General features: G+C 43.7%; 1 protein-coding gene across 1 annotated transcript in view; it reads left to right on the forward strand.

The window, feature by feature from the left end:
* The window catches only part of taf7 (TAF7 RNA polymerase II, TATA box binding protein (TBP)-associated factor), a 35,156-nt gene extending 21,877 nt beyond the window's left edge, over window positions 1-13,279 (forward strand). The window contains exons 6-12 of the mRNA XM_072270459.1: window positions 6,089-6,147; window positions 7,264-7,336; window positions 9,601-9,717; window positions 9,818-10,018; window positions 10,706-10,818; window positions 12,269-12,328; window positions 13,080-13,279. Of these exons, the coding sequence (XP_072126560.1) occupies window positions 6,089-6,147; window positions 7,264-7,336; window positions 9,601-9,717; window positions 9,818-10,018; window positions 10,706-10,818; window positions 12,269-12,328; window positions 13,080-13,124 (668 nt within the window). The 3' untranslated portion in view covers window positions 13,125-13,279. The remainder of the gene's footprint in view (window positions 1-6,088; window positions 6,148-7,263; window positions 7,337-9,600; window positions 9,718-9,817; window positions 10,019-10,705; window positions 10,819-12,268; window positions 12,329-13,079) is intronic.
* The last annotated feature ends 1,695 nt before the right edge of the window (window positions 13,280-14,974 follow it).

Raw genomic sequence — 14,974 nt, forward strand, 5'->3', positions numbered from 1 at the left:
CACTACATAATGTACTGGGTGGGCACAGGAGTACGTTCAGCCAGAGACTCATTCCACCGAGATGTAACACAGAGCGTCATAGGAAGTCATTCCTGTCTGTGGTCATCAAACTTTACAACTCCTCCCTTGGAGGGTCAGACACCCTGAGCCAATAGGCTGGTCCTGGACTTATTTCATAATTTACTGGCATAATTTACGTATTACTATTTAACTATTTATAGTTCTATTACTATTTATTATTTATGGTGCAACTGTAACGAAAACCAATTTCCCCCGAGATTAATAAAGTATGACTATATCAATTTTAGTCGACATTTTGATGACAAACTCAGCCATCTTCATCAGTGATCATACCTGAGCATGTCTAGTCTGGTGGTATTTATACCCCCATAGTCTGCCCCTCCTGATTGGTTAGTCCTCATCCAATCAGATTTCTGCTCTCCCACCTTGTTTGCAATTGAATTCTAGTTCTTACTTAAAGTGAGACCTTTGTCTTTGTTAAAATTCTTTTCCTCTAGTTTTTTTTTCAATGGTTTCCTTTACCACAAGGTCCTAAAAACCATTGGCGTGGCACCGTAGTTTTGTGCTGTCAAAGTCAATCCTATGGCCGTTGCAAATGCAATGTTTGCCACCGCTGATTTCTCTGGGTAACCCAAATGGACACACTTCCTGTATTCCTTGACGCGAGTTTCTACCGTGTGTCCCATCTGGCTGATACACACTGCTCCGCATTTACAGGGAATCCTGTAAACACCAACCAACCTGAATCCCAGGTCATCTTTGACCCGCGTGAGCTGTGGTTTGAGCTTCCTTGCGAATTTGTGTACGGTATTAATCCATTAGTTCTTCAGGATCCTGGCAATCCTTCCAGAAGCCATGGAAGCATAGGGAAGACAGGTGGTAGCGAATGGGTTCCTCCTCATTGTTGGGTTTCTTGGTTTTTCCGACGGCTCTTTTAAAGACCCAATTAATTTCCTTCACCTTGTAGCCATTCTGTAGGAATGTCATATGTATAATCATCTTACTTCCTCTGGAAGACTCTCTGGGTCCAAAATAGTTCTTGCGCGGTTAATCAAGGTAGAGAGAACCACACAACATTGGGAGGCATGATGGTGGCTGTTATTGTTGAAATACAAGTCCGTGTGAGTGGGTTTCCAATAGACCCCTTGCCTGAGGTTACAGTCTGATTTCTGTCGTATTAAAATGTCCAGCAACGGAAGGCAACCATTCTTCTTCATCTCCATTGTAAGTTGAATGGTTGGATGTAAAGAGTTCAGATTGTCATGGAACTGTTGAGTGTGCCTGGAGTCCATGAAACCACATTACGACGGTGTCATCGACATATCTGAAGAAGCATTTGGGGTGTAAGGGTGATGAACTCAGAGCCCTCTTCTCAAACTCCTCCATGCAGTAATTAGCAATAGCCAGTGACAAGGGGGATCCCATGACCAATCTGTCCATTTGTTCATAGTAGTTCTCCTTATAGATGGAGAAACTACTTCCCATCCTGACTGTTCTTATTTTTATTCATTGGAGTCTCCTGCCTGATCATAGTAAGTCAAAGATGCTGGATGAATGGGTAGGATCCTTGATAATACCAAGGGCCCTGCATATGCAGTGCTCCTGATAAATGTCCCTAGTGGATTGTAGGGAGACCCCTATGATCCTCTCAGCCATTTCACAGTCCTTTGTAGGGAGTTCCAGTCCAATGCTTGGCTTCTCCTATACCAGAAGGAGATATAGCTTATCAGAGCGTTCTCAATGGTGTTCCTGTAAAATTCAGTTAAGATGGAGGCGGGGAGCCTCGCTTGTCTCAATCTCCTTTGGAAGTGGAGGCACTGCTGTGCCTTCTTGTTCAGGGAGGTTATATTGAGAGACCAGGTGAGGTCATCTGTGAAGTAAACTACCAAGAACTTGGTGCACTTAACTCTCTCTATGGAGGAACCATGTATTTGCAGTAGGGGTTGGTTTATCTGTACCTTCCTGAACAATGATTTCCTTGGTTTTCTCCACATTCAGCCTTGGGTTGTTCTTCTCACACCAGTCCAATAGCCACCCCACTTCCTCTCTGTACTCCAACTCATCAATGTTGTTGTTGTGTCACCTGCAATCTTGTTAACTCGGTTTGAGCTGAATCCCGTAATACAGTCATGTGTCAGCAGTGTGAACAGCAGCGGGCTGAGCACACAGCCCTGGGGAGTGCCAGTGCTCAGCGTAATGGGACTAGAGATGTTGCTGCCCACAAGGACTGACAGAGAATTGATAATGGCAATGTTGTTTGAATATTGATTCTCAGAAGGCTCATCGGCAAAGTTAAATCCTGTGGAACAGAAAGACTGATGATTGCGTGGGTAAAAAATTGGCCAAGGGTTTTTTTTTCAGCAGACGGAGAAGGAACGGTCTCCAGGTGACGTTGACCACTGCTTTTCTATATCTATATTTATGACTTAGCCTTAGAAGTACAGGGTGATTTTAAAGTTTGCAGATAACTCAGAATATGCTAAATACCGCAGATCAAAAGGGGCAAAGATGGGCTGGTGAAAAGGGCAGGTGAAAATTAACGCCTGATATAAAGGCTGTAAAGAGCATGCAGAAAACTGAATATTTATCTTTGAAGGCTGTACCACCTTTTGTATCTTCTTCGAGGTTCTGGAGCATGTTATTACAACAATGAGATCTGCATTAAGGACGGGGGCAGAAAGCTGAAGGTTATGTTTATGTATGCTGAAGTAATATTTGGTCAGAAGTGGAGATCTGTGTCCATTTTTGGTCACCATTCTTCAGGATGGATGTGAATGTGTAAGAGAAGGAGCTGGACGTTGGGAGGGTGAGGCACGTAAGTCTGCGAAAAGTTGGGATTTGCTGTCTTGAGAGAAGGGTGAGGCGGGAATTGAGAGAAGTGTTCAAATTTAAATAGAACTTTACATGATTACATATGATCAAACATTTCCAATTGGGCAAAAGTCAGGATCCAAAGGCAGTGGTTAAATTGATGAGCAAAAGAGCCAAAGAGAGCTGCAGAAAGCAGTTACAATCTAGAAATCACTGGAAAGGATGGTAGAAACTGTTTCATGTGGTTCTCCGAGTTGAAATGGAATGATATTTTTTCAAGAGAAATAAACCACGGTGATTAGGAGTAAAACAAATTAGCAATGTTTCTCATTGGATTGTTCTGATAAAAAGCCTGAAAATTCTATTTGGTGCCATAATAATTCTGCAATTTATGATTTAATAGTGCAGATTGAATCTGAACCAGAATCAGGCTGAATATCAGTGGCATATGTCGTGAAGTTTGTTGTTTCATGGTAGCAGTATGTTGCAATACATAATAATACAAACTATAAATTACAAAAAGAAATAGATATAAAAATTAAGTTCAATGAGTAGGTTCATAGTCCATTCAGAAATCTGATGGTGAAGGGAAAGAAGCGTGTGTCTTCAGGCTCCTGTACCACCTCCTTGATAGTAGCAATGAGAAGAGGGCTTGTCCTGGGAGGTGGGGGTCCTTAATGATGGATGCTGTGTTCCTGAGGCACCACCTTTTGAAGGTGTCCTCAATGCTGAGGAAGCCTTGTGTCCATCATTGGTGTGTTAGTTCTTGGCTGGTGTAAACCCAAGCTAATTCCTCACTCTTTCCTATAGTTCTGTACCAATCCCACAGCCCACATTGCTTTGTGGGGCTGCCAAGCTAAGCAGACTACTGTACTGTCAGTGTAGACTAAAATCAGTCCAAAAGTAATTGCAGACTACACCAATCACAGTTCTAATGTAGGGTCCTAGACATATACCATTCACTAATTTTCTTTCCAAAGATGCTACTGATCCTGCTGAGTAAATGAAAACAGCATTTTCTGTTTTATTTTGCTAATTACAAGTTGATCCTGCTTCCCACACACAACCCTGCCAGTACATCATTGCTCTGCTCTTTAACTCATAGACACACGTTAATCTGAAAACTAATCTCACTACTTCAGTGTTCCTGAACTCCATCAATCCCAAGCTATTGACACTGTACAGTGGCATTGTAAATTGAACCACTGTCTCGTAGCCCCAGAATCCGAAGTTGAATTCTGACCTCGGGTGCTGAATACGTGTGGATTTTGAATATTCTTCCTGTGACTGTATGGGTTTCGTCCGGGTGCTGGGTGTCCTCCCACGTCCCGGAGATGTGTGTATTATTGCCCCCCCCCCCCATGCAGATCCATGGTGGAAAGTACAGGAAGTTAATTGGAACATGATGAACACTTAGTTACCTATTTTATTTTAGATATACAGCTCAGAATAGGCCCTTTGAGGTCTGCTGCCCAACAACCCATTAAATTACAAGACAATTTATGAGGAGCAGTTAACCTACTAACTGGACTGTGCGAGGAAACTGGAGCATCCGGACACATGGGAAGGAATGGACATAGTTGCTTACAGAGGACGTCGGGATTGAACTCCATACAACAATGCCCCGGACTATAGTAGCGTTGCACTCACCGTTGCGCTGTCCTGACTTGAACATGCAGCCTGAGGCAGACTTGCCACCCTTGCACCATGAGGTCCTGAAAAGGGATTAATACTGGATTAAAAAATGATGGTTAATGGTCAGTTTGGATTTGATTTGCTGAAGGGCCTGTTTTCATTTTGCATCTCTTTGATGCTATAACTAATCTCATTTTGTAAAGTCATTATAAATCTAAAATTATCTCAGTGTAGCCAGGTCACCCAGATTCAGCATCAAAGTAATCCGGCTGCTCTGTTCCGTCTGCCTAGTGGTGAACCACTTAAAGGGAAATCCAACTGGTCCATGCTGTTCCACTGCCCATTACCTATATTGGTGTTACAATTCCAAATGATTCCCATTTTCCAGACACTCTCCATTCTTCTGAAAAATTCCAGATCTAATCCTACTATTGACTGCCAAAAGGCTCACAATAATACCGAAAACTTGCACTCAGTCCTCAATCACATTTTATTTACTCATGCACAGCCATTGCCACTGCACTGTTCTAAGTTTGAACAAAGAAATGACTTTTTATATAGAAGCTGACAAGCTGAATACAGATATTGACCAGTTGGTAACCTGTGCATAATCACCAATCACACTATGATAATACAAGTCAATAACCAATAGACTCTGTGCATTAAAGGCCAATAATATATAATAACCTAAAGACCTTTAATAATAGACGTAATACCAATACCAATGTCCTCATAATCTAATCTAATACAGGTTGAGTACCTCTTATCCAAACTGCCTGGGGCCAGATGTATTTTAGATTTTGGATTTTAGAATATATAATGAGATAGCTTGGGATAGCCTGACTGAGTTTATGTGCTACTGGTTGGCAGTATTTGTCTTACACTTGTTCATTGTACATATGTACTAATGCAGCTATTCAGTGTGTTAGATTTTCATCTGTGATGATCCTGGCAAACTCATCAATGTATTTCTCTGTTGCTTCACGATCAGCAGACACTTTATCACCGCAAAATCTTTATTTTTTTGCTTTTTTTCTATTTTTCATTAACTTCTGTTCATATGTGAAGTCACTCTCTGAATTGGCTGGTGTGCAGAGGCCTGTGCATCACCTGGGAACCTTCCCAGTGCCTTGTGCAATTTTCCATTTGTGACGTCATGTCAGTGTTCAAAAAAATTTTCAGATTTCGGAGGTTTTGGAGTTTGAAATTTCAGATAAGGAACTTCTACCAATAATAATCGAGAAAGATTATTATAATACCTTTACCATGAACAATAAAGACCTTTCTCACCTGGATAGACTGCACACTATCTGTAAGCCATTCTTGCTTGCATATTATATTAACCCTTGCCTTGCTGCAACTTCCACACTAATGAAAAAGAATCCCAAGGAACTATCTGCTGAATGCAAATTTAATTGCTGTGACTCAGTCCCTCCTGATTGAGCTGAACCAACTCAGTTACTGGTAAGTGTTAAGTAAAATTGGAATGGTTGCAGTAATTTGGAATTCAGGGTAATATATTTTTCAATGATTTTGGGGGATTTTCAATTTCAATAGTTAGAATCAGGTGGTCAAAATTCAACACAGCTTTCTAAACTCATCTGTTATCCTTCAATTTCAGTCACTTGCCCTCTAAAAAATGTCCGGAAGAGGAGGTTCAGGAAAACTGCAAAGAAGAAGGTAAGAATGAGGTGGAACTATTTTTAAGACCTACAGCTTGAGCTGTATGTTTAATATGTGTGGGTTCTGCTCTGAAGGCTCGGTGTCACTTGATTGCTTTTTCCCAGATGTAACATGGGCAAGTTTGGGAGAAAGTTTCCCTAGGGAGAGTTGGGTGGCACTGTGTATAGTTTGCTGCTAAATTCTCCTGTACCTGCTGTACGTTCCTTTGATCTTCCTTTTCCTAGGCTGACCGGATCTTGGTGTTGACTCCCCTGCCTGATCCAGAGAACCCAAGATCCTCATGCGATCCAAAACCGACCACCCTTGAATATGCTTTGAGTATGTCGGGAGTAGAGAACTCCAAAGGTTCACAGCTCTTTGACAAAAGAAATTTCTGCTCACCTCAGCATTACTTTGCCAGCATTCATTCGTCTTACTATGTTCCTTGTTTACAACCTTGGTGATCTGTTTGGTGCCAAGTTGAGCTTCCAGCCTCAGGTTTAACCATCTTTACGATTACCCTTTTCCAGTTATTGCTGCTCATAACTCATAGTTTATTTCTCTGTCTTTCTTATGTTAATGACTCTGTCTAAAATTCTCAGTGTTATTTAGAGAGTGATGTGGTTTAAATCCCCAATCCAGGCATCTGAAAAAATCATTAAATTTACTGCAAGAGAGCCTTGATATACTGAGATTACCCCAAACCTCTTTTCTCCTTAAAATGCTTTGTAAGTTTTCTGTCTGTGACCAAGCCTTTGGCATTCTTCGAAAGCTTGCCTGCAGATTTTGAGTCTAGCATCTTGAAAAGAGCTTGAGATTTTAAATATGTTTGAGGCATAATCTTAGCTCAGGATGGTATACTTTGCCAATATTGCATCTGCTGGTGGTTGACGGGGCAATGCAGAAGCAGCTGTATTCTGTTCTGAGGTCTGTGAGTGAGTTACAGGGGTGTACCAATGCTTTGCCTTCTGCTTAGAGGGAAGTTTTGACTGTGTATACAGCCTTTGGAATTTCACTATTGGGCAGCACATTTAGCACAAAACCCATGTTGAATGCCAGGCCAAAACTGAAAGTAAAGATTATGTTGCTGACAGTCACAAATCAAATGTGTGACCTCTCTGTTTCTGTTCACAGTACATTGAGTCTCCAGATGTGGAGAAGGAAGTGAAGCGACTGCTGAGCACAGATGCTGAAGCTGTCAGTGTCCGTATCCTTTCTCATCAAGTAGGGGGTGGATTTGTGTATTTGGTGCAGCTTGGGGAAGTCCACCTTTCACAACCTGTGGACTGCAGTAGTATGGAAAATGGAGCAGTGGGATAACAAGCAGCAAGCTGTCAGGGAAAGTAGGTTGTTTCAGAGATATTTACTGAGGGAGACCTTTTATTGAAGCTTAAAGAACTTAAGATAGAGGAGCATTCAATTAAATCATTGCTGTTTTGAGTCTTTGCTTCAGCTGCTGCTTCCTCATATTCCCATCAGGTTTAAAGGGATATGGGCAAATGCAGACAGAGTTTCTCAAGACACCCAACACCACCACCTCCTTTACACCAACATCTAGAATATAGAGTCATAGAAAAGTACAGCACAGAAATAAGCCCTTCGGGCCATCTAGTGTATGCCAAAACCATTTAAGCTGCCTACTTCATGACCTGCACCGGGACCATAGCCCTCCATATCCCAACTATCTATGTACTTCTCGAAACTTGTTTAAGTATTGAAGTCGAGGTGGCATGCAACACTTGTGCTGGCAGCTCATTCCACACTCTTGCAACCCTCTGAGTGATGAAGTTTCCCTCATGTTACCCCTAAAATTTTCACCTTTCACCCTTAACTCATGACCTCTGGTTGTAATCCCACCCAACCTCAGTGGAAAAAAGCCTGCTTACATTTAGCCTATCTGTACTCCTCATAATTTTACATATCCCTATCAAACCTCCTCTCAATCTTCTATGTTCCAAGGAATGAAGTCCTGACCTATTCAACCTTTCCTTATAACTCAGGTCTTCCGGTCCTGACAACATCCTTGTAATTTTTCTCTGTGTTCTTTCAGACTTATGTACATCTTTCCTATAGGTTGTTGACCAAAACTGTACACAATACTCCAAATTAGGCCTCACCAATGTCTTATACAATTTCAACATATCATCCCAACTCCTATACTCAATATTTTGATTTATGAAGGTCAACATGCCAAAAGCTTTCTTTACGAGCCTATCTCCTGTGACAGCACTTTCAGTGAATTATGGACCTGTATTCCCAGATTCCTATACTCTTCCATACTCCTTGGTGCCCTACCATTCACTGTGTAAGACCTACCCTGGTTGGCCCTACTGAAGTACCTTGCACTTGTCTGCATTAAATTTCATCTGCTATTTTTCAGCCCATTTTCCCAGCTGATCTAGATCCCTCTGCAAGCTCTGATCGCTTTCCTCACTGTCCACTACACCCCCAATCTTGGTGTCATCTGCATATTTGCCGATCCAGTTCACCGTTATCATCCAGATTGCTGATATAGATGACAGACAACAGCGGGCCCAGCACCGATCCCTGTGACATTCCTCTAGTCACAGGCCTCCAGTCAGAGAGGCAACCATCTACTACCACTCTGGCTTCTCCCATAAAGCCAATTTACTACATCATCTTGAATGCCAAGTGACTGAACCTTCTTGACTAATCTCCCATGCGGGACCTTATCAACAGCCTTGCTAAAGTCCATGTAGACAACATCCAGTGTTTTGCCTTCATCACCTTTCCTGGTAACTTGCTCAAAAACCTCGGTAAGATTGGTTGGACGTGACCTGCCACGCACAAAGCCATGCTGACTATCCTTAAATCAGTCCATGTCTATCCAAATACTCATGTATCTGGTGCCTTAGAATACCTTCCAATAACTTTCTCACATCTGATGTCAGACTCACCGGCCTATAATTTCCTAGTTTGTATTTCGAACTTTCAATATACCCCTTGCTAATCTCCTCACTGATCTAACTATCATCCATGTACTTCTCCTTGGTGAATACTGATATGAAGTACTTATCAAGAATCTCACCTGCTTCCTCTGGCAGCACGAATAAATTCCCTCCTTTGCACTTGAGTGGACCTTTTCCCTAGATACCCACTGTTCTTAATCCTTGTACAAATTGCCTTTGGGTTCTCCTCAATCCTGATCATCAAGGACATTTCACTCCCACTTCTTTATTGTTTCCTGTTTTTTTTTCCCCTGAAGAGCCTAGTCCAATTTCAACTTCCTAAACCCTGAATATGCTTCTCCTTTGATTAAATTTGTAACATCTCCCTTCATCCAAGATTCTCAAGCCTTGCCATCTTGTCTTTCACCCTTACAAGATCATGAGAGGAAACGTTCTCTGAGAATCAACTCCATCGGGCAGCTTTCAGGTCCGATTCATTTCATTGAGGTCAGATGTTGAGCACAGGTCTGGGTGTGTGTTTCTTGACTCAAGCCTTTCTCAGGATGGGAAGTGATAGCCGAGGATGAAACAAAGGAAGTTGAGAACCAGGGATCACTGCCAAACCTCGACAGCTCTTCACCAGGATCATCTGGGCACAAGCAGGGACACACCTCGGCAGGTAGAGTATTTGTGGAGAGAGCTTGATATGGACTGGTGTCTGAGTCCATCGGCGGCAAATTCCTCTGCTGAATCCTCTGCACGTTTGATTTTTCTTCCAGTGGAAAGAGATGAGTTACGTGAGATCTTCAATGACATCAGCAGCAGCAGTGAGGAGGATGAAGATGAAGGTGACCGGCACGATGATGAGGACCTGAATATTATGGACTTGGAGGAAGACCTTGCCAGGCGACCGCAGCAAAAACACGATGAAGGGGATGGTCAAATGAAGCCAAAAGAAGATTCAAACCAAATGGCTAAAGGTAGTGGTCTGTACTGCTGGCCGGCCTTCCCTCCTTGCGCCTACAGTGACACAGCTGGTTGAGCCATTGCTTCACATTTCACTCCTGACCTTTGGGTGCTGTCTATGCGGAGGTGGCACACTCTCCTTGTGATCACGTGTGCTTCCCCTCCCAGTGCTTCAGTTCCTTCCACATCATGTTAATTGGCCACTGTAAATTGTCCCTGGTGAGTAGATGAATACCTTGGGGGAGGCGGGGGGGGGGGTTGATGAGAATGTGGGAAAAGAAAATTGGATTGTGTGGTTGATGGTCAGCTGTTTCCATGCTATATCTCTCTATGACTGTGGCTACAAACCTGTCCTTTTTCATAACCAAATGTGCGAGCTATTCATTAGGTATTATTTTAATATGATTGACAGACACTGCCCTTGTCCAGTTGCTGCATTATCTTATAGCTGGACTGTGGTCTCTGAAGGTTACTGACACGGAATACAGTGTACACACCAGGTAAAGCCCATGTGAGTGTCAGCTGTGAAGTCGATTCTCCTGCAGGTTTGTCCTGGTTGAGGATAATTAGCCCATTCTTTTGGTTGGTCCAGTGATCACGTTTTCACTTTCAGCTGTTCCCTTGTTTTTATTTTCTGGTCTCGGGCTTGTAGCGAGAGTGGGTTGCAGTAAACTCTCATAACCTCTCTGCTTTCCCAACAGTGGCAGAGTTCAGGTACGAGATTGAGAGCCTGCAGAAGAAGCTGCAGCTGACCCAGGAGAAGAGGAAACGACAGGAGGACCTGATCATGAAGGTGGAGAACCTGGCATTGAAGGTGAGTGTTGGAGTATTATGCTCACTTCCTTGTCCTTGTTTAGCACCCACTGGGACACTTGGCCCATTCCCTGTTCTCCTAACAACACTCATTTCTCCATACAAGGCTCCTTCATTTTCTGCATTAGTTGTCCCCAGTCTGTCCAGTTGGCTTTCCCACTGAAACACATTCCCATCCTCTTCACCAAATCTCTTCTGATGTCTGTCGCCCCAATTCTCCAGCTCCATTCCAAACATTGCCTGCCTACCAGTTGCTTCCAACGACCAGCCATCTTCCACCACTTGTTCACCCCCACTTCACTTGTGTCCATTAGATCCTTTGCCCCTCTATCTCTTTCTTCCCCTTTCCCTCTTTCTATCTTCCTTCATTTTCCAACCCCGTCCATCTCTCTCTCCCTCTCAATCTCTCTCTTTCTTTGTTTCTCCTTTCCCTCCCTCCCTCTCTTTCTTTCCCCTCGCACCTGCACTCTTGGTTTTGTTTTTCCCTTCCTTACTCATCTCACTTTCTTCCCATTTTCTCTCCCTCTCTTTCTCTTTCCAACCCATTTTTCCTCTCTCCCTCCATCTCTACCTCTTGCCTCTTTCCCTTCCCCCCCTTAACTCCTTCCTTCTCTTTCCTTCCCTTTCTCTCTTCCCTTTTCTCATTTCTCTTTCCTGCCTCTCTCCCCTCCATCCTCTGCTTGGTTTGCCTACAGTGAAACTTGAGTGTTCAGAGCTTCAACCTGGATGCCACAGGGGTATTGTTCTTGTCTGTCTCTGTGGCGCTGTGATTTAGTTGGATACTTATTGAGTACAATACTGTGAGGTGATGGGAATTGCTGGGTAAACCAGCCATAACTCTCACTGCTGGCTTTACAGAGGTTGTTTTGCCTTTCACCTCTCTGAAGGCTGATTTATACTTGTGCGTATGGGCTACACTGTAGCCTGCGTGGTAGGCCTGATTTATACTTTTGCGTAGCCTTACGCCGTAGCGAGCATGTGTAGTTGTGTCAGTGTCGCTCTGCAATTCACCGCCAAAATGCTAGCTGGCGGTGGGGTCTCTGTGTCACTGTGTTGCGTTTCTTCATGAGAGGCATGGACGAGGAAATGCGTTTCAAATATTTTCGGATGTGGGCAGGTAGATTTGATGATTTGGTTCTTCGTCTCCAACCATTTATTTTGCTTCAGTGTACAGACGTGGCGGAGAAAAGCAACCGGAAATGCGATGCTACCAAGCGGACCAATCACAGTTGTTGCGGTCTGCGTCGCTGCGACGCGTGAGTTACATTTTTGGGGAGGTGCACGTCACCCTACGGCGTAGGGTACGTGGTACCTATGGCGTACATTTGACGCAGCAGTATAAGTTGGGCTTTAGATGTTGACACTGATTGGCCAGTTGTTAATATGACTGCTGTGAGTTGCCTACATGTTCAAAATTTCACACAATCAACACCCTTGTGTTTCTCACCCAGAATCGTCTGCAGGCCGTTGTTGATGAGATCAAACAACAGGAAGAGAAAGAAAAGCTTCAGGTGAGACTTATCGCACACTCTCCCTCCCCTGCCTCTCATTCCTCTCCATCCTTGTCCCTTTACCTCACCGCCCCTTCCCTTCATCTCTCCTTCTCCTCTTGCCTCTTCCTCCATACTTTCTCTCACTTCACATGTCCCTCCCCACCTCTCACTATCCCTCCCCTTCCCCCTGCCTTTTACTGCTCCTCCCTGCTCAAAGTGAGCTATTCATGTTTGCAACTTGCCCATCCTCTGGGTTTTTCCCCCCCTCCCCCTTTTCCTTCTCCCTGGGCCTCCTGTCCCATGATCGTCTCGTATCCCCTTTGCCAATCAACTGTCCTGCTCTTGGCTCCATCCCTCCCCCTCCTGTCTTCTCCTATCATTTTGGATCTCCCCTCCCCCTCCCACTTTCAAATCTCTTACTAGCTCTTCCTTCAGTTAGTCCTGACGAAGAATCTCTGTACCTCTTCCTAGAGATGCTGCCTGGCCTGCTGCGTTCACCAGCAACTTTGATGTGTGTTGCTATTCATGTTTCAAGCTTCTCTGATAATCAAACAAAATAATTGGAATTTTATTTGTGCATCGTTATTCTATATTATTGTTTTTATGTTTGTTATTTCTGTCAGGGGCGGTTGAAGTTGTGGAGAGTAGGTCTGGTCGGGCTTTTTTTTCTCTATTACTGCTACTATTGTCAGAGAGATTTATTTGTGAATAGTTTGTCACCTTTTGCACCCATTGCAAAATTATAACACCTTGTCACTTCCTTTTACAGCTGGCTTCTTTACAGACACAATTGGAGACCCTGCTGAATCAATGACCAAAATTGTCTCTGTAGCTTTTGTATGGACAAGCAGGATGGACAGTTTACTGCACACAGTGCCCGAAGTTTATTAATGATCAGAATTGGTTCTGTGAAATGTGCAGGAAATGTACATAAGCTCAAGGCAAAACGCTAATAAATAAGTTTTTGAAGAAGAATGACTGTATGTTTCTGCATTTTATTCCTTTCATACTCTAAATATCAGCATCTAAGTAGGCCCTCATTGAATTGCCTCCTCATTGACATGACGTATTAGCTAAGACATCTCACAACCTGAAGTCAGTGGCAGGGAAGTTCTGGTGGTTTCCACACTGTGGTTGTACATGACTTGCTATTGGTGATAACTGGGGCTATGCAAGTAGGAAGTTTGTTGAAGTCTCTGATGCAAAGTACTTTGTGCAGTGTTTTCAGTCTCAGAGGGTACTATGCACAGAGGATATTATCTGTGTCCTGACCAGTGCTGAACTGCTCGAGTGTTCCAGTACAACACAGAGGGTGCTAAATGTGAGAAGAGAGCCACATCATTGAACACCCACACTTTAATTCAAATAAATGCAAACTATTGCATTGTGGGAAGACAAACCAGGGCAGGACTTGCACAGTGAATGGTCAGGCCCTGGAGAGTGTTAGAACTAAGAGAACTTTACTTTATTGTCGCCAAGCAATTGATACTAGAGTGTACAATCATCACAGCAATATTTGATTCTGTGCTTCATGCTCCCTGGAGTACAAATCAATAGTAAGTAGTAAAAAATTAAATTATAAATCATAAATAGAAAATAGAAAAGGGAAAGTAAGGTAGTGCAAAAAAACCGAGAGGCAGGTCCGGATATTTGGAGGGTACGGCCCAGATCCGGGTCAGGATCCGTTCAGCAGACTTATCACTGTTGGAAAGAAGCTGTTCCCAAATCTGGCCATATGAGTCTTCAAGCTCCTGAGCCTTCTCCTGGAGGGAAGAGGGACAAAAAGTGTGTTGGCTGGGTGGGTCGTGTCCTTGATTATCCTGGCAGCACTGCTCCGACAGCGTGCGGTGTGAAGTGAGTCCAAGGACGGAAGATTGGTTTGTGTGATGTGCTGCGCCATGTTCATGATCTTCTGCAGCATCTTCCGGTCTTGGACAGGACAACTTCCATCCCAGGTTGGAACTCGCGTTGCAGTTAGATAGTTCCTTCAAAAGTAGTGATAAAGGTATCAGAGGAGGTGTTTGGCGCGCTGGCCCTCGTCAGTTGGAATATTTAGTACAGGAGTTGGGACATCATGACAGGACTGGTTCAGAGGAGAGGCACTTTATCTCCCTCAGGTGTAGAAGACTGAGAGGTGACCTGACAGAGGTTTAGAACATCACGAGGGGCGAATAGCCAAAGTAGGGGAATGCAAAACCAGAGGGCAAAGCTTTAAAAGGGACCTCAGGGGCTGTGGGTATATGGAACCAGCTGCCGGAGGAAATGTTGGCGGTGGGTACAATGACATTAAAGATTAGCTTTATTTGTCACATGTACGTTGAAGCATACAGTGAAATGTCAATAACCAACCAGCCGAAGCTGTGCTGGAGGCAGCCTGCAAGTGTCGCCAACATAGTATGCCCACAACTCACTGACCCTACCCCTAACCGCGAGGAAAGCGGAGAGCCCAGAGGAAACCCATGTGGTCACAGGGAGAACATTAAAACTCCTTACAGACAAAGGTATAACCTGCGTCTTGATACTGTAACGGCGTTATGGGAACTGCTACACTTCCGTGACAGACAGCTAGACTTTTACCTAGATAGAAAAGATTTAGAGATATGAGTCAAATTCAGACAAGTGGGACGAGCTCAGTTAGGCAGCTTGGTTGGCACAGATGAGCTA

This window comes from Mobula birostris, chromosome 10 (assembly GCF_030028105.1).
Source record: "Mobula birostris isolate sMobBir1 chromosome 10, sMobBir1.hap1, whole genome shotgun sequence".
NCBI lineage: Eukaryota > Metazoa > Chordata > Chondrichthyes > Myliobatiformes > Myliobatidae > Mobula > Mobula birostris.